The following is a 27,298-nucleotide window of genomic DNA, read 5'->3' as shown; positions in this document are numbered from 1 at the left end:
ATACTGAGACAATATTTCCCACTTTCACTCTGTGGACACATACACTAATGACATAAAAGTGATCGTGGATAAAATTGCTGGTATCTTGGTACCCAACTGCATTAGTACATTTGCAATTTTAAAAAATCAATGAATTTGACATTCACATGAGTTCTCTTTGATGAAATAGTAAAGATTATTAGTTTTATTAAATCTTATTAAATCAGGTACACATCTTTTAACATTCTATGTGATGAAATGGAAGTACTCATAAACAACTTTGCTGCAGGTACAGTGACTGGCTTGTGGAAAAGCAGTTTTGTGCTTGTTTGACTTGCAAGCTGAAACAGCCCATCTTTTATGGAACTTCATTTTTACTTGACAAAACAATAGAATAACCATGGTTATTAGGACTTGGAGATTTGGCAGAACATATTCTCAAGGATGAGCAAATTGAGCCTGTTACTTTGAGGAAGTAACTGACAGTTGATTTGTTGCCAATGATAAAATGCAAATTTTCAAGCAAAAATTAGAATTTTGGAAAACATGTATTTGCCACAATGAGCCTGACAATTTCTTTGTGAAAAATTAATAAGCATGATTATTTAATGTTTTAGAAATCACATGGATCAACAATTATGCAGAAGATCTGCATAATTCAGTAAACCAGTTTTCCAAATGACCAAGATGATATTATAAAATCTTGCAAGATGAAATACTTATTCAAAGTAAACATTATGTAGGTTTTACTAATCCCTATTGGCCATTAGAAATTAAAACTGTAGGCCGGGTGCAGTGGCTCACACCTGTAATCCCAGCACTTTGGGAGGCTGAGGTGGGTGGATCACAAGGCCAGGAGATTGAGACCATCCTGGCCAACATGGTGAAACCCTGTCTCTACTAAAATACAAAAAAAAAAAAAAAAAAAAATTAGCCAGGCGTGGTGGTGCGTGTCCGTAGTCTCAGCTAGTCGGGAGGCTGAGGCAGGGGAATCTCTTGAACCCAGGAGGTGGAGGTTACAGTGGGCCAAGATCGCGCCATTGCACTCCAGCCTGTGACAGAGCAACACTGTGTCTCAAAAATACATATATATATATATATGTAATTGTTTCCTAAAAACATGTTTATATTAACATATGTTGTAGATGGAATTGGGTCCCCCAAAGTGCATACGTTGAAGCCTTAATCCCCAATAATAGGGCCTTTAGGGAGATAATTAAAGTTAAATAAGGTCCTAAGGATAGGACCCTAATCCCATAGAATTGATGTCCTTATAAGAAGAGACAACACACCAGAAAATTATATTTTCTAAAACAGAAACTATATTTTTTAGAAGAGTAGTACAAGTATGCTTACTGTCTACAACATATTTATCTTGCAAATATATTTACTCTCTGGCTTCACAAGAGAAAGCTGAATTATTTTATCTGTTTTGCATTCAACATATTGCAAAAGAGAGAGCTGTCTTTTGCATGAACATGTATGTGTGCACACAAGAAGAAAGGCCTTGTTAGGACACAATGAGAAAGCAGCCATCTGCAAGCCAGGAAGAGAGCCCTCACCACAAACCAAAATTGCTAGCACCTTGATCTTGGACTTCTAGCCTCTAGAACTTGGAGAAAATAAATTTCTGTGGTTAAAGCCACCTGGTCTGTGGTATTTTGTTATGACATACCAAGCACACTAATATAACTTGTAATGGGCTTATTTTTAAATAAATTAAATTTTAAAAACTTTTTCTTAGTTTTAGTTTCTAATTATTGGGTCTGGGATTTGAATTTACACTACTTACACACTAATAAAATTAGCTGCTACTGGTTCATGGATCCTGGCAGAAGACACAAGACCCTTTGGGTCAGAAACTAAAGACTTTATTACTCATGGCACATCAAACAGTATGAGTATCGCATATTTGCATAGATTCCCTTTGTCCCTAAGACCCACGGGGTTGATGAGTTGATATATGTGGCCTGGTTGAATGCTGTGCACAAAGTTGGTTTGCTTCACAGCTAAGGAACACCAAGCATGAAGAGTCTCTTGGTTTTATAGCAAGCAATAAGCTAGCCTGCCCTTTATCTAAGGAAAGACATTTCTTTGTCTCAAGATTACCAGCTGCATAAACAACCCTGAAAAACAGAGCATTATCTAGGAGCCCAAGGCACATGATATCTCTCAACAATAATACAGTAAATACCAAAAAGTGTAACACAAACAAAAACACTTTGAAGTTCCCAATATTTTTTAAGAGTATAAATTGCTGATCTGTAGCAGGGATCAGAAAACTTCTTATAGGGGCAGAGGGTAAATATTTTAGCCATGTAGGCGTTGCAATCTCTGTTGCAACTACTTAACTTTACCCTAGTAGCTTAAACTAGAAATAGACCAAAAATAGATTTACATAAATAAATGGGCATAGTGATTTACCAATAATACTTTGTTTACAAAAACAGGGAACTGACTTGCAGGCTGTAATTTTCTGACTCCTAGACTATATATAACATTGGTTTATATGTATGTAGCAATGTGATACAAACCTTATAGAGGAAGTTTCCTGAGCATGGGGTTAAGCTGCCTATGGAAATAATTGTTCTTAGAGACCAGTTGAGAAGCCAGAAGCCACTTTGGATATCCAATCCATTATTATTTAATGATAAATTAATTTAAAAGTACTCTTATATTCTCTTGAAAAAAATGCCTCTGTTGGTCATACTTTGCTTCCAGCTACCACCTCATTTTGCAGCAAACAGCATGCATTTCATGATGGTACCGGTTCCTCATGCCTGCCAAGTGCCGTTGGTGGCACAGAGGAAGCCGGTGGATACCATGGGTCTTCTTAATAGCTAAGAAACCCTGAACTTGAGGACTCTACCAGTTTTGTAGTAGTCAGTGAGAAAGCCTCCCCTTTTTTTGCAGAGAGACATGACCTCATTCCTCAAGGTTGTTGACTACTAATACAGTCCTGAGGAATAGCCCCGTCAAGAGTGGTCAAGGCCATGCATTCTTGGCACACCCAGAATGTGCACTCTAATTAGTCAACAGTGTGACTCTGTTAAAATTTAAGTCATCTCAGGTCACTCCTCTGTTCAAAATCCCCTCTTGCCTTTCAAGTAAGTCAGAGTAAAAACCAAAGCCTTAGGCCGGGCGCGGTGGCTCACGCCTGTAATCCCAGCACTTTGGGAGGCCGAGGTGGGTAGATCACGAGGTCAAGAGATCGAGACCATCCTGGTCAACATGGTGAAACCCCGTCTCTACTAAAAATACAAAAAATTAGCTGGGCATGGTGGCGCATGCCTGTAATCCCAGCTACTCGGGAGGCTGAGGCAGGAGAATTGCCTGAACCCGGGAGGCAGAGGTTGCAGTGAGCCGAGATCGCGCCATTGCACTCCGGCCTGGGTAACAAGAGCGAAACTCCGTCTCCAAAAAAAAAAAAAAAAAAAAAAAACCAAAGCCTTTACAGTGGTCTAAAGGCTTTACCTTAACTGGCCCCTACCTTAACTCTCCAACCCAAAGCTTATTAACTCTTCCCCTGCTTTCCTACTCAGCCACACTGGCCTCTTTACTGTTCTTCAAAGGCCAGACGTGTGCTTCCTCAGGGCTTTTAGATTTTGTTTTTCCTTATTGTTTCCTCTCCCCAGAGCTTGCTTCTCACAGATATCCGCATGGCTACCATCCTCACCTTCTGAGTGAAGCCCCTCCTAACTGGCCTTTCTAGCACTATAACCCATTCCCAATGCTCTTTATTTCCTATCCTGGCTTTACTTCTCTCCTAACAACTAATGTACTGGTTATTACAAACAGCTAATGTACTATTTACATATTTCCATGTTTCCCTTGTTTATTATCTTATCTCTCCCCACTAAACTTTAAGGTCTATGAGTGCAGGGATTTTTGTCTACTTTTTATACTGTTGACACACTAGTGCTTAGAATAGAACCTTATATACAGGGTGATCATATGTATTTTACAAATAAATGAATACTAAATAATAACATAATGCTATCTACTTGATTCTCAGCTAGAAATGTTCTCTCCCTTTGAACTTCTGAATTCCTACAGCTTTTTAAAATTATTTCATTTCTTCTATTGACAATTTAGTAAGGAAAGTTTGTTTTAAGCATTCAAGGTTCTTTTTATAACAAACACTAATCCTGTATTTTAGAGTGAAAATATAATATTTATAGCATTCAGATCATGAAATGATGCTTCTAAATGACTACTTTGACTATAATCCTATTTTACCAATTTTTAAAAATAATATTATTTTGTAAACATTTAGATATTGGTATTTAAGTGTGTATCTAAGAAGTTGTACATTTTAAAAAATATACTTCCTTTCACTTACAATATAGCTTGTGGATTTGTAGGAATGCCAGTCTGGCCATTAGCACTCAAATTTTATATTTAAAGCTTTTGTTTCAGCTTACTATGTATTTCTTGAAAAGCTTGCATTTTTAAAGTTTTTAAATAAAACTAGCTCATCAAGAACATTAATGAAAACTAGCATCTAATATGCTATGCCTTGAAGTGGTTAATTTGAAAGTTATTCTACACCATTTTAAGGAGACCCACATGCATAGACTTAAGCCTCACCCTAATTAATGATGTTAATGATTAAAGGATATGTTTTGCTCTTGTCAGTATGGGCCATAATGTTTCAAAATGGTAAGGATGTTTGACTGTGTTGTATACTTCTGAGCAATGTTTCTCAAAGTGCATTTCTTTGAATATTAACAGGTATTAGGTAAACAAACTCTCTAGCTAAGTAGTTTTTTTTAGCTATTTAAACAAATTTAGTAAGTTTTGTTACCAAAATACTTCTGGATCTGCTGAAAAGCACTCAGATCTTCTAGAAGCAGGTAAAATAGTAGTCCCCAAGATTACTTGAAAATAGAACCTTTTATCATAGAGCCTGTCTCTACACTGATGTTCTGTGGGATCCACTTTGGAAAATGCTTTCATAAAACCTTAGAACCTCAAGGCTAAAAAGGCTTTAAAGACTGTTTAATATAATCCTCTAATTTATTTTTTCTAAAAACACTTGACCAGTTTTGCCTTCTGTTGTTTATCTTTCAAAAATAATGGAAATTGTGATTTATTTATTCTGAGTAGAGTTTTTTGTTCATTGCCACATGTCTTTTCTTAGTGTGGGAGAGCACATTGAAGATTTACTCTGGAAGTTAGCAAGCCTTTGGATGAGAAAAGCTGCTTTGCACTTGTCAGTGGAGGCCTTGTCCTTCCTTAGGCTCACAAAGCCTCATGGGAAGATTACTATTTTTAGGATATATATTAGGAAGTGCCATTGGTATCAGTATTTGTTGAAGGGAAAGGATCAGGATTGGGCAGAGGGAGACGTTGGGCTGCATTTTAGTCGCAATAAAGGCTTCAGTTGACATCATGGAGCGCTGTGGATCTGTAGTGGCTCATCAGAGCTATTCTAAGTTGGGGTGAAGGGACTGCACATTGATAGCTCTTCATCCCTCAGTCAGTGTAGGCTGGCCCTGGAAGAGCACATGACCTTACCTGAGAAAGCTCTTGTTAACCTGGGAACCTTCCCAAGAGTTAAGAGCTGAGGGCAGTCTGCCATTACCAGTTCCAGTAGCCACAGGAATAAGGTTTTTGTTTCTGGAGGTGTATGGGGCAGTGTGTCACAGAATGCACTTCTGGTCTGTCAGTGAGATTGGTTTTATCTCCCAGCAACAAAGACCTGATGATGCTGAACACATAGGATTGATTTTTCTCATATAATGAAAAGTCTAAAAGTAGGCGGATTCTGGTATTTGTCTCTTCTGTTCTCAGTCTTTTTCCATGCTCCGAAGATAGCTGCTAGACCTCTAGTTAACGTGTCTACATTCTAGGCAGCAAAGGTTCCTAGGAGCTTCACCCAGTGACTTCCACTTGTGTATACCTATTTGTAAGAGAAGCTAGGAAGTGACATTTTTCAGCAGTCACATAGAGTTCTGTCACAAAGGAAGAATGGATATTAGGGCTGTCAGCTAAGAGTCTTTGCCTTAGAAAATCATGATTAATCTGAGGAGGCAGGTAGGAAAAGCATTGCAGAACTACCAGAGTCATTATTGATGTGAACTAGGGTGGGTGATAGGGCAAGGGAAGGTGGGGATCTGAGTGTGGCAAGAACAGGCTAGGTTTTAGGAAATAAGTCAGGTGGGTAAGAATTAAAGAATTTTGATGTTAGAAATTGGAAGAAGTGGATAGGCAAGTCACCAGAAATGTGCAGGGTGACCTTAAATGTGCAGGCCCAGTGAAGTTTTTGGATAAACCAGTATCTGAAGCCGCTAACTGTGTATTTCTTCTCTGGGTAGCAACTAGTTACCAAAGAAAAAAAAAACACACACAAAAAAATAAACCTAGTAGCAAATAGACTTCAAAGTCATGCCAAGCTGAAGGCTTTATCTTTGATCTTGGTGAAATTTCAAGGCCACAAAATTTAATTTAGAAGTTTCAACAGCTGCTTAAATTAATCCTCTGAAATACAATGGCATAGGAAAAGTTGTATGAAGTAAAAAGAATCTTTTGCTAGCCAGACTAGTATACTGTTATATAATGTAATATAAATGGTCTGTTTTTATGTTCATGTCCTAAAATCTCCTTTGAGATCTCTTTCTTATAATACTAAACAGTTGGCCAGGCACAGTGGCTCACACCTGTAATCCCAGCACTTTGGGAGGCTGAGGCAGGCAGATCACCTGAGGTCGGGAGTTTGAGACCAGCCCGGCCAACATGGCGAAACCCCATCTCTACTAAAAATAGAAAAATTAGTGGGATGTGGTGGTAGGCACCTATAATCCCAGCTACTCAGGAGGCTGAGGCAGGAGAATTGCTTGAGCCTAGAAGGCAGAGGTTGCAGTGAGCCGAGATCACACCATTGCACTCCAGCCTGGGCAACAGAGCAAGACTCTGTCTCAATAATAATAATAATAATAATAATAATAAACATTTATAACTGAAACATTCCCCTATTTAATGCCAGTGAAAGGATAGACCTTTCTGTTGGTTCTTTCTACTCTGTAATTATCCTAAGAAAGGGGCATGTAACAGCACAGTGTATAAAGTTAAAAGCTTGGCTTGTTGATTCAGACCACTTGGTTTCAAAGCTTAGCTCTGCTGCTTACTCTCTGTATGATCATGGCCAAGATTGCTTGAGTCAATAATTCACAAACAGGTGATTTTGTCCCACCTAAGAGACATTTGACGATGTCTTTAATAAGAGATATTTTTGGTTGTCACACTGGGGTGGGAGTTGCTGCTGGCATTTAGTTGGTGGAAGCAGCTAAAAATCCCACAATACACAGGGCAGCCTTCACAACAGAGAATTAGCTGACCCAAAATGTGAACATTGCTGATAGTAAGAAACCCTATTTTAACCTTTCCAAGCCTCCATTTCTACATCCAAGAATTGAGGTTAGTAACAGTACCTACTTAATCATTTTTGTGATGGTTAAATGAGATAATCCATGTAAAATGCTTATCCTAGTGCTTGACACATAAATGTTCTGTTAATATAAAGATTAAAATCTTCTTATCATTATTATCATAATGAGTACTAATCTGGATATTTAGGCTGAATTAAAAGAATATGTGGCCTACTACCTATAGCCATGCAGCCAGGAAAATTCATTTGCATTTTTCCTTCATCTGATGAAAATGTGTAAAGAATAAGGAAAAGGGGGAATGAAATAGAAGCCCTTCTTGCTTAAGAGTCAAATAAGATAATGAATCAGTTAGGTACCATTATACTTTATTCTAAAATCTACAAAAATTATGCTCAATCCAACTCAGGTAAATAGCTTTCTTCATGTTGATGTCATTTTTTCTTCTCTCTTTGCTTTCTTCTTTTTATACCATATTGTAAAGTTATAGCTCCTTGCCTCTCCACATCTTTTCAAGTTTTAAATTTTAAAATCTTTTCTGAGCTGGACACAGCAGCTCATGCCTGCAATCCCAGTACTTTGGGAGGCCAAGCTGGGAGGTTCACATGAGTCCAGGAGTTTGAGGCCAGTCTGGGCAATGTAGCAAGACCCTGTCTCTAAAAAAATGAGATTTTGTTTTTTAATTAGCCAAGTGTGGTACCACCTACCAACAGTCCCAGCTACTTGGGAGTTTGATGTGGGAAGATACCTTGGGCCCAGAAGGCCAATGCTACAGTGAGCAATTATCATACCACTGTACTCCAACCTGGGCCACAAAATGAGACTCTGTTTCAAAAAATAACATAAATAAAATAAAATCATTTCTGGTTAGCAAGGATTTGGGAGACATTATCTTAATAGAAAGTGTTAACCAGGACAAAGCATTGGTATATTTAAAAATGAAAGTTGGCCATATGTTGTGGCTCATGCCTGTAATCCCAACACTTTGGGAGGCTGAGACAGGAGGATCACTTCAGGCCAGGAGTTTGAGAACAGCTGGGACAACATAACCAGACTACCAAAAAAATTAAAAATAATAACCTGGGTGTGGTGACACATACCTGTAGTCCCAGTTACTCAGGAGGCTGAGGTGAGAGAATCACTTAAGCCCAGAAGGTCAAAACTACAGTGAGCTATAATCGTGCCACTACTTTTCTACTGCACTCCAGCCTGGGCAACAGAGTGAGAATCCATCTCTAAAAAAAAAGGAAAATTAAAACCATGCCACCATTACAGATTATTTTGATAGTAACCAAATGAGCTACTGAAATGTTTGCTATGTTTTCAAATCTATAATTTTCATTTGATAATTTTTATTAAGGTATACTGGAGTAAACTCCAAACCTCTAAACTTTACTTAGTAACCATAAATTCATTCATACTGCAATGATATTAATATATTATCTTTTATTTTTCAAGGCAAATGCAATAGGCCGAAGTGCTAAAACTGTTCGAGAATTTCTAGAAAAAAACTACACAGAAGATGCCATAGCAAGTGACAATGAAGCTATCAAGTTAGCAATCAAAACTTTGCTAGAAGTAAGTGATCTAATAAAGCATATTCACAAAATCATGAGGGTTTTTTTCTCATACATTTTTGTCTATTAAACACAAAATTTGCTGAAGTAATTCTAATAGCATACTTATTCTATATTAGGTTGTCCAGTCTGGTGGAAAAAACATCGAACTTGCTGTAATAAGAAGACACCAAGCTTTGGAGGTAAGTCATTAACCAAAGAGGAAAAAGTATCCATAGCATAAAGTATTTTGACAAAGTAAAAAGTTGTAGACCCTCTAGACTTTCGATATAATGTTATCCTTCATTAATGTCAAATAATCTCCACTCCTTCCTGATCGTCTGCCAGTTTTTTGTTTGTTTGTTTTTTTAAATAGAGACAGGGTTTGGCCTTGTTGCCCAGGCTGGTCTCTGACTCCTAGACTCAAGTGATTAGCCCGCCTTGGTCTCCCAAACAGGTGTGAGCCACCACAGTTGTCCTGTCTACTGATTTTTATGTATTTTCATTACTTTACATTTAAAAGTGCCTTGACCTTCTGTGAGACTTAAACTTTAATACCTAGCATAATAACCTTTCCATGTTTTTTTGTGCCAAGTCTAATGTTATAATACATATAACATTTGTCAGCCATTATGGGTTAAAACTGCTGGACTACAAAATAAAATATTTAGGTTATTGTGATAGAGGACTCACTGGCTACAGAGCATTTAAAATGTAGTTCACTATTTTTCATTAGATAGAACTGTACAGTATAGTTTGCCAACTAGCTCTCTTTAGCTGAGACTGTACAAAAGCACTCAAGACATGGGAAGCTATATTGAAATATACTTAAAGGATTGTTTTATTGCCAAACATGGCAGCACATGCTGTAATCACAGCTACTTGGGAGACTGAGGTGGGAGGATCACTTGAGGTCAGTTCAAAACCAGTCTTGGCAACAAAATGAGACCCTATCTCTAAAAAAAATTAAAAATTAAATTTATAAAAAAAGATTGTTCCTGGGCATGGTGGGCTCACACCTGTAATCCCAGCATTTTGGGAGGCTGAGGTGGATAGATCGCTTGAGGTCAGAAGTTCAAGACCAGCCTGGCTAACATGGTGAAACCCTGTCTCTACTAAAAATACAAAAAATTAGCCAGATGTGGTGTTGGATGCCTGTAACCTCAGCTGCTCAGGAGGCTGAGGCAGAAGAATCACTTGAACCTGGGAGGTGGAAGTTGCAGGGAGCCAAGATCACACCACTGATCTGGGCAACAGAGCAAGACTCCATCTGAAAAAAAATTTTTTTAAAAGAATGTTTTGGCTGGGCACGGTGGCTCATGCCTATAATCCCCAGCATTTTGGGAGGCCAAGGTGCGAGGATGACGAGGTCAGGAGATAGAGACCATCCTGGCTAACATGGTGAAACCCCGTCTCTACTAAAAATACAAAAAAATTAAAAATTGGCCAGATGTGGTGGTGCATGCCTGTAGTCCTAGCTACTCAGGAGGCTGAGGCAGGAGAATTGCTTGAACCCAGGAGATGGAGGTTGCAGTGAGCCGAGATTGCACCACTGCACCCCAGCCTGGGCTACAGAGCAAGACTCTGTCTCAAAAAAAAAAAAAAAAAATGTTTTACATGTATCTTTTCTTTGGCTTTAAGGAAAATATTTCAAGGAGAAATAGTATTAAAATTAGTGCCATCTGGAGCAGTGGGGTTTCTTTTTGCTTCTGTTTTTGTTTTTGTCATCATGGTTGCTTTGACATCGATTTCTTACCTTTTATTATTCAACTAACAGATGGGATATGAGGATAAGACAGCAGCAAAGTTTCAATAAATAAGAGAAACGGGGACAGGATGGTGGAGTGTGCCCCTGCAGAGCCCCACATAAATCACAGGGTGCTGAGCACAGAGTGTGGAGATGGATATTGTCCAGGTTGTCACCCCTGCTGCTAAGAGCCCAGGGACAGATGCAGCAACACCATAGGGGCACAGAAACCAATGAGGCCAGAGTTTGCCTCTTCCACTCCATAACATATCTATGCATATACACATAGACACACACACACACACACACAGAGTTATACACACATTTTTTCTTATGAGTGGTATGCTTACTGACAGCAGTGTTATACTGTCTTCAATCGGATATTTTAGGATAGGCTGTGTAGGCAATAGAACACATGCTTCGGAGTTGGTAGACTAAGTTCCAACGGAGATATTTGTTTGACAATGTGACCTTGAGCAAGTTGCTCTGATCTTCAGCTTTCAGTTTTCTTGCCTGTAAAATGAGTCTAACAATAACTTCATCAAAGGGCTGTTATGATAAGTAAATGAAACGGTGTGAGATGGTAGTATCCTTTATAGTAGGTGCTCATTAAATGGTACTATTAAAGGATAAGATACCATATGTCTGTTTACAGGCATACCTCATTTTTGCTGCTTAACTTCATTACGTGTTTCAGATAACTGGGCATTTTACAAATTGGAGGTTTCTGACAACCTGTGTTGAGCAAGTCTGTCAGTGTCATTTGTCCAACATCATGTGCTTACTTTGTATCTCTGTCACATTTTTGGTAATCCTCAGAATATTTTAGACTTTTTCATTATTATTATATATGTAATATGTAACAATGTAAATTATTATATAATGGTGATCTGTCATCAGTGATCTTTGATATTACTGTGGTAATTGTTTTGGGATGCCATGAACTGCACATGTAAAACAGTGAGTGAACTTAATCAATAAGTGTTTCATGTGTTCTGACTGCTCCACTGACCAGCCATTTACCCATGTCTCTCCCTCTCCTCAGGCCTCCTATTGCCTGAGACATAACAATATTGAAAATAGGCCAATTAATAACCTGATGAGGGCCTTTAAGTGTTCAAGGGAAGAGTCTCATGTCTCTCACAGGACTTTTAAATCAAAAACCTAGAAATTGTTAAGCTTAGTGTCGAAGGACAAGACAGGTAGAAAGCTAGGCCCCTTGTGCAAGTTATTCAAATTGTGAATGCGAAGGATAAGTAAAGAATTTTTTTTTATTATACTTTAAGTTCTGGGATATATGTGCAGAACATGCAGGTTTGTTACATAGGTATACACATGCCATGGTGGTTTGCTGCACCCATCAACCTGTCATCTACATTAGGTATTTCTCCTCATGCTATTCCTCCCCTAGCCTCCCAACCCCTGACAGGCCCCAGTGTGTGATGTTCCCCTTCTTGTGTCCATGTGTTCTCATTGTTCAGCTCTCACTCATGAGTGAGAACATGCAGCATTGGGTTTTCTGTTCCTGTGTTAGTTTGCTGAGAATGATGGTTTCCAGCTTCATCCATGTCCCTGCAAAGGACATGAACTCATCCTTTTTTATGGCTGCATAGTATTCCATGGTGTGTGTGTGCAACATTTTCTTTATCCAGTCTATCATTGATGGGCATTTGGGTTGATTCCAAGTCTTTGCTATTGTGAACAGTGCTGCAATAAACATACATGTGCATGTGTCTCTATAGTAGAATAATTTATAAGCCTTTGGGTATATACTCAGTAATGGGATTGCTGGATCAAATGGTATTTCTGGTTCTAGACCCTTGAGGAGTCACCACACTGTCTACCACAATGGTTGAACTAATTTATACTCCCACCAACAGTGTAAAAGCATTCCTGTTTCTCCACATCCTCTCCAGCATCTATTTTTTCCTGATTTTTTTTAGTAATCATCATTCTAATTGGTGTGAGATGGTATCTCATTGTGGATTTGATTTGCATTTCTCTAATGACCAGTAATAATGAGCATTTTTTCATATATTTGTTGTCTGCATAAATGTCTTCTTTTGAGAAGTATTGGTTTATATCCTTCACCTGCTTTTTGATGGGATTGTTTTTTTCTTGCAAATTTCTTTAAGTTCCTTGTAGATTCTGGATATTAGCCCTTTGTCCGATGGATAGATTGCAAAAATTTTCTCCCATTCTGTAGTTTGTCTGTTCACTCTGCTAATAATTTCTTTTGCTGTGCAGAAGCTCTTTAGTTTAATTAGATCCCATTTGTCAATTTTGGTTTTTGTTGCCATTGCTTTTGGTGTTTTAGTCATGAAGTCCTTACCCATGTCTATGTCCTGAAATGGTATTGCCTACATTTTCTTCTAGGGTTTTTATGGTTTAGGTATTATGTTTAAAGTCTTTAATCCATCTTGAGTTAATTTTTGTACCAGATGTAAGGAAGGGGTCCAGTTTTACTTTTCTCCAAATGGCTAGCCAGTTTTCCCAACACCATTTATTAAATAGAGAATCCTTTCCCCATTGCTTGTTTTTCTCAGGTTTGTCAAATATCAAATGGTTGTAGATATGTGGTGTTATTTCTGAGGGCTCTGTTCTGTTCCATTGGTCTATATATCTGTTTTGGTACCAGTACCATGCTGTTTTGATTACTGTAGCCTTGTAGTATAGTGTGAAGTTCGGTAGTGTGATGGAATGAGGGAATGTGTTCTCTTTCCAGGTCCATAAGGGGGCATAGTTTTAGGGCAAGAACTTCCCACCACCATATTTTCTCCCCCTCCCATCCGTCTGCATCTGGGAAATTTAGCGGTGTATGGTTGAATTTCATGGGTGCAGGAAGAAACTAAGAGTCAATCACTCCAGCGAAGTTTAAAGGAACTCCTTTTATTGGCCAGAGGAACTTGGGGAGGTGGGAATTTATCCTTGGAGAAATTCTCCCAGGATAAATTCCCCTGCTCCTTCACCCACACTGGATTTCCAGCTCTCTGGAATCCCCTCCCACGTAGTGGGAGCTCTCTTTCCCCTCTTGAATTTCCCCTCTGGGGTCCGCTTCCACCCAGTGTGGAAGCTGCTTTTCCTCTCCTAAACTCCATCTCTCTCTCTCAATTCCCTTCCACTCAGTGTGGAAGCTTCTTTCCTCTCCTGGATTACATCTGTCTGGATTCTCTCACTCAGCGTGAGAGGAGCTTTCCTCCTCTGATTTTCCCCCTCTGGGAACCCTTCTCACTCAGTATGAGAACTAGCTGTTTCTCTCTCCCTATCCTTTTTATCTCTCTGCTTTAAATAAATCACTTTCTACAAACACTTTTGAGTCTGGCATTTACTTTTATGAGCACACTGCACCGTGGTCTCCTCTCTCATTCTTGAGAGGGTGATAGACCAAGAACCTGGAGAAACATCCTCTCAGGGGAACTGAGGGCGTTATATCTGAGCGAGTTGTTAGGAAAGAGCCACACTCTGAAATCTGATTGTGAGTCCTTTATTTCTGGTGACCGAGAGTCAGCTCATGCTCAAAATCTCTCAGCCCCGAGGAAGGGATTTGATTTCCTTTTATATGTTGCTCAGGGTAAGGGGGCAAAGTGGAATTTTACAGAAGCAGGATAAACAAGTTAGGGGAGAGGCTGGTAACTAGGAGGCGGGAGGCTCCCATGATTGTTGATTAACTAAGGAGGGTATACACAAGCAGTTCTCATGATTGCTGGTTACCAAGCGGAGGCATTTGGTACTTTGCATACAATCTATCAAGGGGATATTCATAATAGCAAGTGGGCTTGTCAAGCAGGATATGGTTACAACGGTTATATGTTTCTATAGCTCTAAGTACAACATGACCCAGCACAGGAACATGACCCAGATATGCACTCAAAGGAGAAATGGCAGGAGGGGTGAGGTGGAGGTTAAGCTGGAGTCTGTGTGACTCTCAGCAAAATGGAGTCTGTCTGGCTAACACAGGGTAGGTTAGCACAAGGGCACCCCTGAACCCCAATATAACAGTGCCTCCAGCTTTGTTCTTTTTGCTTAGGATTGTCTTGGCTATATGGGCTCTTTTTTTCTTCCATTTGAAATTTAAAGTAGTTTTTTCTAATTCTGTGAAGAAAGTCAATGGTAGCTTGATGGGGATAGCATTGAATCTATAAATTACTCTGGGCAGTATGGCCATTTTCACAATATTGATTCTTCCTGTCCAGGAGCATGGAATGTTATTCCATTTGTTTTTGTCCTCTTATTTCCTTGAGCAGTAGTTTGTAGTTCTCCTTGAAGCGGTCCTTCACATCCCTTGTAAGTTGTATTCCTAGGTATTTTAGTCTCTTTATAGCAATTGTGGATGGGAGTTCACTCATGAATTGGCTCTCTGTTTGTGTATTATTTGTGTATAGGAATGCTTGTGATTTTTGCACATTGATTTTGTATCCTGAGACTGCTGAAGTTGCTTAAGGAGATTTTGGGCTGAGACAGTGGGGTTTTCTAAATATATAATCATGTCATCTGCAAGCAGAGACAAGTTGACTTCCTCTCTTTTTATCTGAATATTCTTTATTTCTTTTTCTTGCCTGATTGCCCTGGCCAGAACTTTCAATACTATGTTGAATAGGAGTGGTGAGAGAAGGCATCCTTCTCTGGTGACTTAAAGAAAATTAAAAGTGCTACTGAAAGTAAACACATAAATAATAAGAAAGTGAAATAGCCAGGCTGGGCACAGTGGCTCATGCCTGTAATCTCAGCACTTTGGGAGGCCGAGATGGGCAGAGCACTTGAGGTCAGGAGTTCAAGACCAGCCTGGCCAACATGACAAAACCCCATCTCTACTAAAAAATGCAAAAATTAGCTGGGCATGGTGGCATGTGCCTATAATCGCAGCTACTTGGGGGGACTGAGGCAGGAGAATCACTTGAACCTGGGAGGCCGAGGTTGCAGTGAACTGAGATGGCGCCACTGCAGTCCAGCCTGGGTGACACAGTGAGACTTTGTCTCAAAAAAAAGAAACGAAACTGAAACAGGCTTGTTACTGATATGGAGGTTTTAGTAGTCTGGCTGGAATATCAAACCAGCCACAGCATTCCCCTAAGCCAAAGCCAGAGCAAGGTCGTAACTCTCTTCAATTCTTTGAAGGCTTAGAGGGGTGAAGAAGCTGCAGAAGAAAAGTTCAGAGCTAACAGAGGTTGTGAACCCGCTCTGAGGTTTAAGGAAAGAAGCCACTTTCATAACATAAAAGTGCAGGGTAAAGCAGCAAGTACTGATGGAGAAACTGCCGCAAGTTATCCAGAAATCTAGCTAAGACATTTATCTTCACTGAAGGTGGTTATACTAAGTAACAGATTTTCAGTGTAGATGAAACAGCTTTCTGCAGGAAGAAGATACCATCTAAAACTTTCATAGCCAGAGAGGAGAAGTCACCACACTGCCTGGCTTCAAGGGACAGACTGTCTCGATAGGGGCTAATGCAGCTGGTGACTTTAAGTGGAAACTAGTGCTCATTTACAATCCTGGAAATATTAGGGACGTTATGAATTATGCTGGTCAGGTGTGGTAGCTTACGCCCATAATCCCAACACTTTGAGAGGCTGAGGCAGGTGGACTGCTTGAGCTCAGGAGTTCAATACCAGCCTGGACAACATGGCCAAACCTCATTTCTACAAAAAATACAAAAATTAGGAGTGGTGGCTCATGCTTGTAGTCCCAGCTGCTCAGGAGGCTAAAATGGGAGGATTACCTGAGCCCAGGATGTTGAAGTTGCAGTGAGCCATGACTGTACCACTGCACTCCAGCCTGGGTAACAGAGTGAGACCCTGTCTCAAAAAAAAAAAAAAGAAAGAAAAAAAAGAATTATACAAAATCAATTCTGCCTATGCTCTTAGCAGTGGATGACAGCACATCTATTTACAGCATAGTATACTGAATATTTTAAGCCCACTATCGAGACCTAACACTAAAAAAAAAGAAAAGATTCCTTTCAAAATGTTACTGCTCATTGACAGTCCACCTAGTAACCCAGTTGCTCTGATAGACATGTACAAGGAAATTAATATTTTTGTGCCTGCTAACACATCCTTTCTGCAGTGTGTGGCTCAAGGAATAATTTTGACTTTCAAGTCTTATTACTTAAGAAATATGGCCAGGCAAGGTGGCTCACACCTATAATCTCAACACTTTGGGAGGCTAAGGCAGAAGGATTGCTTGAGGCTAGGGGTTTGAGACCAGCCTGGGCAACATAGTTAGACTGTGTCTCTACCAACACTGGGTGGGCATGGTAGCTCATGCCTGTAATCCCAGCACTTTTGGGAGGCCCAGGCAGGTGGATCACTTGAGGTCAGGAGTTCAAGACCAGCCTAGCTAACATGGTGAAACCCTATCCTACCACAAAATACAAAAACTAAGGCCGGGCGCGGTGGCCCATGCCTGTAATCTCAGCACTTTGGGAGGCCGAGGCTGGTGGATCATGATGTCAGGAGTTCAACACCAGCCTGGCCAATATGGTGAAATCCTATCTCTACTAAAAATACAAAATCAGCCGGGCATGGTAGTGGGTACCTATAATCCCAGCTACTCAGGAGGCTGAGGCAGAAGAATCATTTGAACCTGGGAGGCGGAGATTGCAGTGAGCCGAGATTGTGCCATTGTACTCCAGCCTGAACAACAAAGCGAGACTCCATCTCAAAAAAAAAAAAAAAAAAATTAGCTGGATGTGGTGGGGGGAATCTGTAATCCCAGCTACTCAGAAGGCTGAGGCAAAAGAATTGCTTGAACCTGGGACGTGGAGTTTGCAGTAAGCCAAGATGGCGCCATCACACTCCAGCCTGGGCGACAGAGCAAGACTGTCTCAAACAAACAAAAAAAGTCCGGGCGTAGTGGCTCATGCCTGTAATCCCAGCACTTTGGGATGTCAAGGCAGGTGGATTACTTGAGGTCAGGAGTTTAAGACCAGCCTGACCAACATAGTGAAACCACGTCTCTACTAAAAATATAAAAATTAGCTGGGCATGGCGGGCAGGCACCAATAATCCCAGCTACTCAGGAGGCTGAGGCAGGAGAATTGCTTGAACTTGGGAAGTGGAGATCGCGGTGAGCTGAGATTGCGCCATTACACCCCAGCCTGGGTGACAGAGCAAGACTCTGTTTCAAAAAAATAAATAAATAGCCTGGGCATGGTGGCTCACGCCTGTAATCCCAGCACTTTAGGAGGCCGAGGCGGGCAGATCACGAGGTCGGGAGATCGAGACCATCCTGGCCAACATGGTGAAACCCGTCTCTACTAAAAATACAAAAATTAGCTGGGTGTGGTGGTGCATGCCTGTAGTCCCAGCTACTTGGGAGGCTGAGGCAGGAGAATTGCTTGAACTCGGGGGGTGGAGGCTGCAGTGAGTCAAGATCATGTCACTGCACTCCAGCCTGGCAACAGAGCAAGACTCTGTCTCAAAAATATTAATTTATTAATTAATTAAATTAAAAATATCAACATTAACAGGAATTTAGAATAAGTTGATTCCAACCCTTCTGGATGACTTTCAGGAGTTCAAGACTTTAGCAGAGGAAGCCACTGCAGATGTAGTACAAATAGCAAGAAAACTAAAATTAGAAGTGGAGCCTGAATATGCAACTGAATTGCTGCAATCTTGTGATAAAACAAACAGATGATGAGTTGCTTCTGCTTTTTTTTTTTTTTGAGATGGAGTCTCACTCTGCTGCCCAGGCTGGTGGAGTGCAGTGGTGCAATCTCAGCTCACTGCAGCCTCTGCCTGCTGGGTTCAAGCAATTCTCCTGCCTCAGCCTCCCAAGTAGCTGGGATTACAGGTGCATGCCGCCACGCCCAGGTAATTTTTGTATTTTTAGTAGAGATGGGGTTTCGCCATGTTGGCCAGGATGGTCTTGGTCTCCTGATCTCATGATCAGCCCACCTTGGCCTCCCAAAGTGCTGGAATTACAGGCATGAGCCACTGCGCCCAACCAGGTGAGTTTCTTTTTAAAGATGAGAAAAGAATGTGGTTTCTTGGATAAAATCTACTGCTGCTTATGATGCTGTAAACATTATTGAAATAACAATAACAAATTCAGAATATTACATAAACTTAGTTGATAAAGCAGTGACAGGGTTTGAGAGGATTGACTCTAGTTTTGAAAAGTTCAACTGTGAGTAAAATGCTCTCAAATAGCATTTCATGCTACAGAGAAATCTTTTGTGAAAGGAAGAGTCTATAGATGTGGCAAACTTGATTGTTGTCTTATTTTAAGAAATTGCCACAGCCACTTCAACCTTCAGCAACCACTACCCTGATGAGTCAGCACCATCATCATCAAGACAAGACCCCACCAGCAAAAAAATTAGTACTTGCTGGAGGCTTACATAATCATTAGCATTTTTAGCAATAAAATGTTTTTAAATTAAGATATGTTGATTTTTTAGATATAATGTGATTGTATACTTAATAGTCTACAATATAGTATAAACATAACTTTAATATGCACTGGGAAACCAAAACATTCATGTGACTCAGTATTTGCCTTACTTCTGTGGTCTTGAACCAAACCCTCAATTTTTCCAAGGTGTAACTGTATGTGTATTCATAAACATAGAAAGAATATCAATGTGTAGTCAGTTTTTGTCACTTATTCTGGCTTAAAGCAGCCGCTGTGTCTTTTTACCTTAGATGAAAAATTTGCAAAGAATGTAAAGGATGTTATGTAAAGCTTGTCATTTTCTACAACTATAAACAAAAAATTTACCTTTCACTGTAATCTCAGGCCACCAAAATATGAAAAGAAGTGAGTTTGTCAGTGATAATATTAAGGTTTCTCCTTTCTCTATTCCTTCCTACCTGATTTTTGAAGATCTATTAGAAGTTGTTTTTGGTGGGTGTGGTGTCAAGTGCCTATAATCCCAGCCACTCAGGAGGCTGAGGCAGGAGAATTGCTTGAGCTCAGGAGGCAGAGGTTTTAGTGAGCTGAGATCCCACCACTGCACTCCAGCCTAGGTGACAGAGCGAGCCAGACTCTGCTTCAGAAAAAAAAATGAAAAAAAAAAAAAAAAAAAAGAAAGAAGGCTAGGTTCAGTGGCTTACACCTGTAATACCCACATTTTGGAAGACTGAGGCAGGAGGGTAAGTCCTTACTTATTAATAATGACATTGAATGTAAGTGGACTAAACTCTCCAATCAAAAGATAAAGAATGAATGGATTTAAAAAAAGACCCAATGATCTGTTGGCTACGAGAAACATATTTCACCTATACATACAACCATAGACTGAAAATAAAGAGATGGAAAAAGATATTTTATGCTAATGGAAACCAGAAAAGAGCCAGAGTCACTATCCTTATATTAGACAAAATAGATTTCAATACGAAAACTGTAAGAAGGACAAAGAAGGTCACTATATATTGATAAAGCGGTCAGTTCAGCAAGAGGATATAACAAATTGAAATATATATTCATCCAACACTGTAGCACCTATATATAAAACGTAAATATTATTAGAGCTAAAAAGACAGATAGATTCCAACACAATAATAGCTAGAGACTCAAACACCCCATTTTCAGCATTAGACAGATCTTCCAGACAGAAAATCAGCAAAGAAACATCAGACTTAATCTGTACTGTAGAGCAAATGTATCTAATAGATATTTACAGAACATTGCATCCAACAGCTGCAGAATATACATTCTTCTCCGTCATTTTCAAGGATAGGCCATACATTAGGTCACAAAGTAAGTCTTACAACATTCAAAAACTTGAAATTATATCAAGCATTGCCAGGCACAGTGGCTCACGCCTGTAATCCCAACACTTTGAGAGGCCAAGGCAGGTGGATCATGAGGTCAGGAGATTGAGACCATCCTGGCTAATATGGTGAAACCCCATCTCTACTAAAAATACAAAAATTAGCCAGGCATGGTGGTGCACACCTGTAGTCCGAGCTACTCGGGAGGCTGAGGCAGGAGAATCCCTTGAACCCAGGAGGCAGAGGTTGCAGTGAGCCAAGATCAGGCCACTGCACTCCAGCCTGGGTGACAGAGTGAGACTTGGTCTAAAAAAAATTAAAAAATTAAGCATCTTCTCTGACCACAGTGAAATAAAAACTAGAAATCAATAACTGGAGGAATGTTGGAAACTATACAAATTCATGGAAATTAAACAATATGCTCCTGAATGATCAGTGGGTCAATGAAGAAATTAAGAAGGAAATTGAAAATGTTCTTGAAACAAATGATAATGAAAACACAACATATCAAAACATACGGAATACAGTGAAAGCAGTACTAAGAAGGAAGTTTATAGCTCTAAATGCCTGCATCAAAAAAGAAAGGACACCAAAAAAATGAAAAGATGTTCCATGTTCATGGATTGGAAGAATCACTGTTTTTAAAATATCTATACTACCCAAAGTAATCTATAGATTCAATGTATTCCCTACCAAAATATCAATGATATTCTTCACAGAAATAGAAAAAAAAATCACAAAATATATATGGAACTACAAAAGACCCATAGGAGCCAAAGCTATCCCAAGCAAAAAGGACAAAACTGGAGGAATCATATTGCCCGACTTCAAATTATACTACAGAGCTATAGTTACCAAAACAGCATATTACTGGCATAAATACAGACACATAGATTAATTAAACAAAATAGAGATACCAGAAACAAATCCACATATCTATAGTGAACTCATTTTTGACAGAGGGGCTAAGAACATACACTGGGAAAAAGTCTCTTCAATAAAGGGTACTGGGAAAACTGGATAGCTCTATGCAGAAGAATGAAACTAGACCCCTATCTCTCACCATATACAAAAATCAAAAAAGAATGGATTAAAGACTTAAGCCTGTGACCTCAATTTATAAAACTACTACAAGAAAACATTGGAGAAAATCCCCAGGACATTGGTCCGCACAAAAAATTCTTTGGTAATACCCTACAAACACAGGCAACCAAAGCAAAAATGGGCATAGAGGATCACATCAATTTAAAGAGCTTCTGCACAGCAAAGGAAACAATCAACAAAGTGAGGTGACAGTCCACAGAATGGGAGAACATATTTGCAAATTTACCTTTCTGACAAGGGTTTGATAATCAGAATGTATAAGGAGCTCAAACAACTCTGAAAGAGAAAATGAAATAATCTGATCAAAAAATAGGCAAAGGATATGAATAGACTTTTCTCTAAAGAAGATGTACAAATGGCAAACAGGCATATAAAAGGTGCTTGTGCTAAGCTCACACTTCTAATCCCAGCACTTTGGAGGCCAAGGCGGGAGGATTGTTTGAGCCTAAGAGTTTCAGACCAGCCTGGACAACACAGTGAGACCTTGTCTCTACAAATATAACCATTAAAAAATTAGCCTGGTGTGGTGGCATGCTCCTGTGGTCCAGCTACTTGGGAAACTGAGTTGGGAGGATCACTTGAACCTGGGAGGTCAAGGCTGCTGTGAGCCATGATTATGCCACTGTATTCCATCCTGGGCAACAGAGCAAGACCCCATCTCAAAAAAAAAAAAAAAAAACCAGAGGTGATCAGCATCATTGATCATCAGAGAAATGCAAATCAAAACTACAGTAAAATATCAACTTATGCCAGTTAAAATGGTTTATATCTAATAGACAAGCTACAACAAATGCTGGCAAGGATGTGGAGAAAGGGAACCCTCATACACTGTTGGTGGGAATGTAACTTAGTATAACCACCATGGAGAATAGTTTGAAGATTCCTCAAAAAACATAAAATAAAATTACCATGTGGTCCAGCAATCCCTCTACTGGGTATATACTCAAAAGAAAGGAAATCAGTGTATTGAAGAGATATCTACACTCTCATGTTTATTGCAAAACTGTCCACAATAGCCAAGATTTGGAAGCAATCTTAGGGTCCATCAACAGATGAATGGATAAAGACAATGTGGTACTTATACACAATGAAGTACTGTTCTGCCACATAAAGAATGAGATCTGGTCATTTGCAATAACATGGATGGAACTGGAGATCATTATGTTAAGTGAAATAAGCCAGGCACAGAAAGACAAACATTGTATGTTCTCACTCACTTGTGGAAGCTAAAAATCAAAACAATTGAACTCATGGAGATAGAGAGTAGAAGGACAGTTACCAGAGGCTAGGAAAGCATAGTAGGGGGCAGGGGCAGGTGGGGATGGTTAATAGGTACAAAAAAATAGAGTAAATAAGACTACTATTTGATAGCACGACAGGGTAACTATAGTCAATAACAATTTAATTGTGCATTTTAAGATAACTAAGAGTATAATTGGATTGCTTGTAATACAAAGGATAAATGCTTGAGGGGATGGATACTCCATTCTCCATGATGTGGTTATTATGCATCACATGGCTATATCAAAACATCGAATGTACTCCATAAATATATATACCTACTATGTACTCACAAATATTAAAAATTTTTTTTGAAAAGCCTTCTTCAGGCTGGGTGCAGTGGCTCATGCCCTTAATCCCAGCACTTTGCGGGGCCGAAGTGGGCAAATTGGTTGAGCCCGGGAGTTTGAGACCAGCCTGGCCAACATGGTGAAACCCTGTCTCTACAAAAAAGCACAAAAGTTAGCCGGGCATGGTGGTGCACACCTGTAGCCCCAGCTATTCCAATGGCTGAGGCTATAGGATCACTTGAGCTCTGGAGGCGGAGGTTGCAGTGAGTTGTGATCATGCCACTGTACTCAGCTCGGGGCGGCAGAGCAAGACCCTGTCTCAAAAAGGAAAAATAAAATAAAAAATGCTTTTTCAAAGCAGGAAATTATTTCTTCCCCAAGTAATACCGCATCACTTTATTCAGGTTTTAATTGTAATGGTCTATTTATATGTCAGGTTTTTTCCACTAAACTGTGGACTCCTTAATACCAGGTAAGAATTATATTTTTGCACTTTACTTTCAGAGCCCATGGAACTCCCAGTAATTGCTTGATGGGTAAATTCATTTCATTAAATGTCCAAATAATATATTTTATGTAGATTATTGACAAATACAGATTTTCTGACACATATCTCTATAGGTGAGATGGAAGGAGGTCTGGAGTTGAAATAAGAATCAGAGACCTAATCTTGAATCTTTTAATCTTTTGCCAAATATAATTTAGATTCGTGAATCTAAATTTTCTTATATGTAAATTGCTAAAATCCTTTACATCTCTAACATCTTTGAAAATTTGGCTTACCATAAAGTTGATTATTCATTTTTCAGTTTAATAGGTGCCTCTTTGGTATTAAGATCATTGCATTTAGATTTTTGTATATAAATTTATTAACTTCACTGAAGTTAATAATTGCTTTCTTGGCCAGGCACACTGGCTCAGGCCTGTAACCCCAGTACTTTTGGAGACTGAGGTGGGCAGATCACTTGAGGTCAGTAGTTTGAGACCAGCCTGGCAAACATGGCAAAACCCTGTCTGTACTGAAAATGCAAATGTCTCTACTAAATATACAAAAATTAGCCAGGCGTGGTGGCACATGCCTGTAGTCCCAGCTACTTGGGAGACTGAAGTGGGAGAATAGCTTGAACCCGGCAGGCAGAGGTTGCAATAACATCACTGTCTGGGCGACAGGGTGAGACGCTGCCTGAAAAAAGAAAAAAGAAGAAGAAAATGGCAGCCTGGTCTCAAACTCCTGACCTCAAGTGATCTGCCTGCCTTGGCCTCCCAAAGTTCTGGGATTATAGGCATGAGCCACCGGGCCCGGCCAATAATTGCTGCCTTTTAGCAGAAAGTATGTAACCTTGGATCTACTTGTGAACAGTACAACAGAAAATCAAACTACACTGCAAATTCTTAGAAAAATAAAACCTTTTTTGCTTTCTACTTAGACATAAAGCAGCATAAATCATCTTTTCCTACCTCATTTGGCTATTCTAGAAACTGATCAAATCATTAAACCCTATCAGAGAATCACACAGTAGGGTGCAGTTGGTGGAGTTAAATAATGAGTCTTTGCTCATGAATAGAATTAAGCCTTGAATTAAAACGTTTTTGGAGTTATATGCACATATAGGATATATAATGCAATATCATCTCTACCCCACTTTCTTTTTTAGCACAATGATAGTAGAAATTTCAGAGATCTGGTTTTGTCCATAATTGTTATTGTTCTTAGACCTTTTGAAATGCTTCATTGTATATTTGAAGTTCTAAAATATAGTTACACATAGAAAATATAAATTTATTAAATATTGGATTTCTTCTTATTGTAAATATTTAGATATTATTTGTATAATTGACATTTGATCTTTAAATTTTTTTCTCTGTTCAGATGTTTAGTGCAAAAGAAGTTGAATTACATATAACTGAAATAGAAAAGGAAAAGGAAAAAGCAGAGAAGAAAAAGTCAAAGAAATCTGTCTAATTCTTAGGATGACCACTGGGAGTTCTTCATGTTTTGTTTTATCGGACTGCCTGAAGGTGTTTAGTGAAGTTTTAGAGGAAACAGTTACTTTGCAGCATTATATGTTGTACTTGTGTGCTGTTTTGAGAAGGCCAGATTTGTGGCTGTCTTCATTCTATTAAGTCAAACATGGGTTTATGTAAAGATTTTCTTTGAAAGGGGAATTCAGTAATTGTTGAGAACAGTCATAATTCCACATAACCTAAGACTCTATAATTTGTCCAGTGTCTTAATATATGCAAATATAATTTTTTAAAATGTAATTAAAAATTAATAATTTGGTGATGTTTGAGTATTGGTTGTCAGTTAAGGGCATAGCTATTCCAAATAAACTAAATATAATATTGAGTTGCATTTCTCAATGAATGACAAAAGCATCCTTATACTGATGAGTTCTTAAAATTTTGTCAGAGCCTTCTTCATTTTACAATATTTTGTTATTTTTATTTTACCTTTTTCATTTCATGAGTTGCAATATATTGTTTTGTTCATGGAACAAATATGAAAGACCTAATTCAAACATGCAATTAAAGCATGGGAAGAGCTTCTAAGGGCATCTTAACAGGATGCTATATGAAAATAAATAGGAAATAATACATGTAATTTTCAGTTTTGATTTTTATTTTATCTCAAGTATGTCTAGTGTGTTCAGTTTTTTACATGTTCCATGAAATAACTTTATGATTGGTATTATGGTAGGCTTATTAAGAGGAAGAAGAAAAATATAAAAAGTGATGTCTGTCCACAGAGAGGATTTAGTCCAAATGGTCCACAAAAGAAATGTGCTTAATGCCTGTAGTGAGTTTATATTTTTGAAAATAAAGGCTATTAAGAGCCATGAAAACTAAAGCCAATATACCTTATTATTTTAGAGCTTTGTGTCTTTTTTAATATTCTTTCTGTTGTTTTAATTAATTATTTATTTCAGAGATGGGTTCTCACTATGTTACCCAGACTGGTCCCAAACTCCTGGCTTCAAGCAGTCCTCCCACCTCCACCACCCAAAGTGCTGAGATTATAGGCTGAGCCACTGCACTTGGTCCTAATGTTCTTTTTTGAAAATGAGGAGAGAGGTTGAGTTTTTGCAGAGGAATGAAAATCTAAGGGAAAGGCTGGGTGTGGTGGCTCATGCCTGTAATCCTAGTACTTTGGGAGGCTGAGGCGGATGGATCACTTGAGGCCAGGAGTCCGGGACCAGCCTCGCCAACATGGCAAAACCCTGGGTGGGTGGGGTTGGTTTGGGGATGAAAATGTTCCACCTCAGATCATCAGGCATTAGTTAGATTCTCATAAGGACCCCACAATCCCTCGAATGTGCAGTTCACAACAGGGTTCACACTTCTATGAGAATCTTTTGTTGCTGTTGTTGTTTTTGAGATGAGTCTTGCTCTGTCACCCAGGCTGGAGTGCAGTGACACAATCTCAGCTCACTGCAACTTCCGCCTCCTGAGTTCAAGCGATTTTCCTGCCTCCACTTCTCAGGCAGCTGGAACTACAGGCATGTGCTACCATGCCCAGCTAATTTTTGTATTTTCAGAAGAGACAGGATTTTGCCATGTTGGCCAGGCTGGTCTTGAACTCCTGGCCTCAGATAATCCACCCACCTCAGCTTCCCAAAATGCTGAGATTACAGGCGTAATCCCAGACACTTTGCCCAGCCTCCTATGAGAATCATTAATGCCTCCGCTGATCTTGCAGGAGGCGGAGCTCAGGTGGCTTTGCTCACTTTCCCGCTGCTCACCTCCTGCTATGCAGCTGGGTTCCTCATAGGCCACAAACCAGTACTGATCCTGGAGACCCTCAATCTAAGGGATATGGTTGTAATTCCATTCCTTATTTTTTTACTTGGCAAGTACTCATATAATACCACAGTCACAGCATGCCAGACACTGTTTAGATTTCTTTGCAAATATTAACTCGTTTAATTATCTTAACAGTTCTGAGACAAGTTATATAATTTATGCCCATGGTGCTGATGTTTATAGTGCTTTGTCATCACGAATGTCCATAAGAATGGAAACATTTTTCATTGCTCAGCAGTCTCTCCCTCACAAGGATATATCATGAGAGGCAAGAGGTTTTTTTGACTCTCACTAGCTTTTTTACTCCTGTGACTGTTATTTTCAGTTATCAGGTCTACTTGGTTTTAACTCAACTGATTTATTTTACTTTGGAAATTGTAGCATTATTTTGGTCAGGTTTCAGGATCTGTACAAAATGATTTTCTATTTA

At 39.3% G+C, this 27,298-nt stretch overlaps 1 protein-coding gene across 2 annotated transcripts in view; it reads left to right on the top strand.

Annotated features, from left to right (window-relative positions):
* Nucleotides 1–25,027, top strand: part of PSMA8 (proteasome 20S subunit alpha 8) — a 58,283-nt gene extending 33,256 nt beyond the window's left edge. For both annotated transcript variants that reach the window (XM_012447208.2, XM_012447207.3), the window contains exons 5-7: nt 8,826–8,945; nt 9,064–9,126; nt 24,935–25,027. In XM_012447208.2, coding sequence (XP_012302631.2) covers nt 8,826–8,945; nt 9,064–9,126; nt 24,935–25,027 — 276 coding nt within the window. The remainder of the gene's footprint in view (nt 1–8,825; nt 8,946–9,063; nt 9,127–24,934) is intronic.
* Nucleotides 25,028–27,298: the final 2,271 nt, after the last annotated feature.

This window comes from Aotus nancymaae, unplaced genomic scaffold (assembly GCF_030222135.1).
Source record: "Aotus nancymaae isolate 86718 unplaced genomic scaffold, 86718_ANA_hifiasm-v0.15.2.pri h1tg000020l, whole genome shotgun sequence".
In the NCBI taxonomy this organism is placed as follows: domain Eukaryota; kingdom Metazoa; phylum Chordata; class Mammalia; order Primates; family Aotidae; genus Aotus; species Aotus nancymaae.
This window is presented reverse-complemented; position numbering and strand designations above follow the sequence as displayed.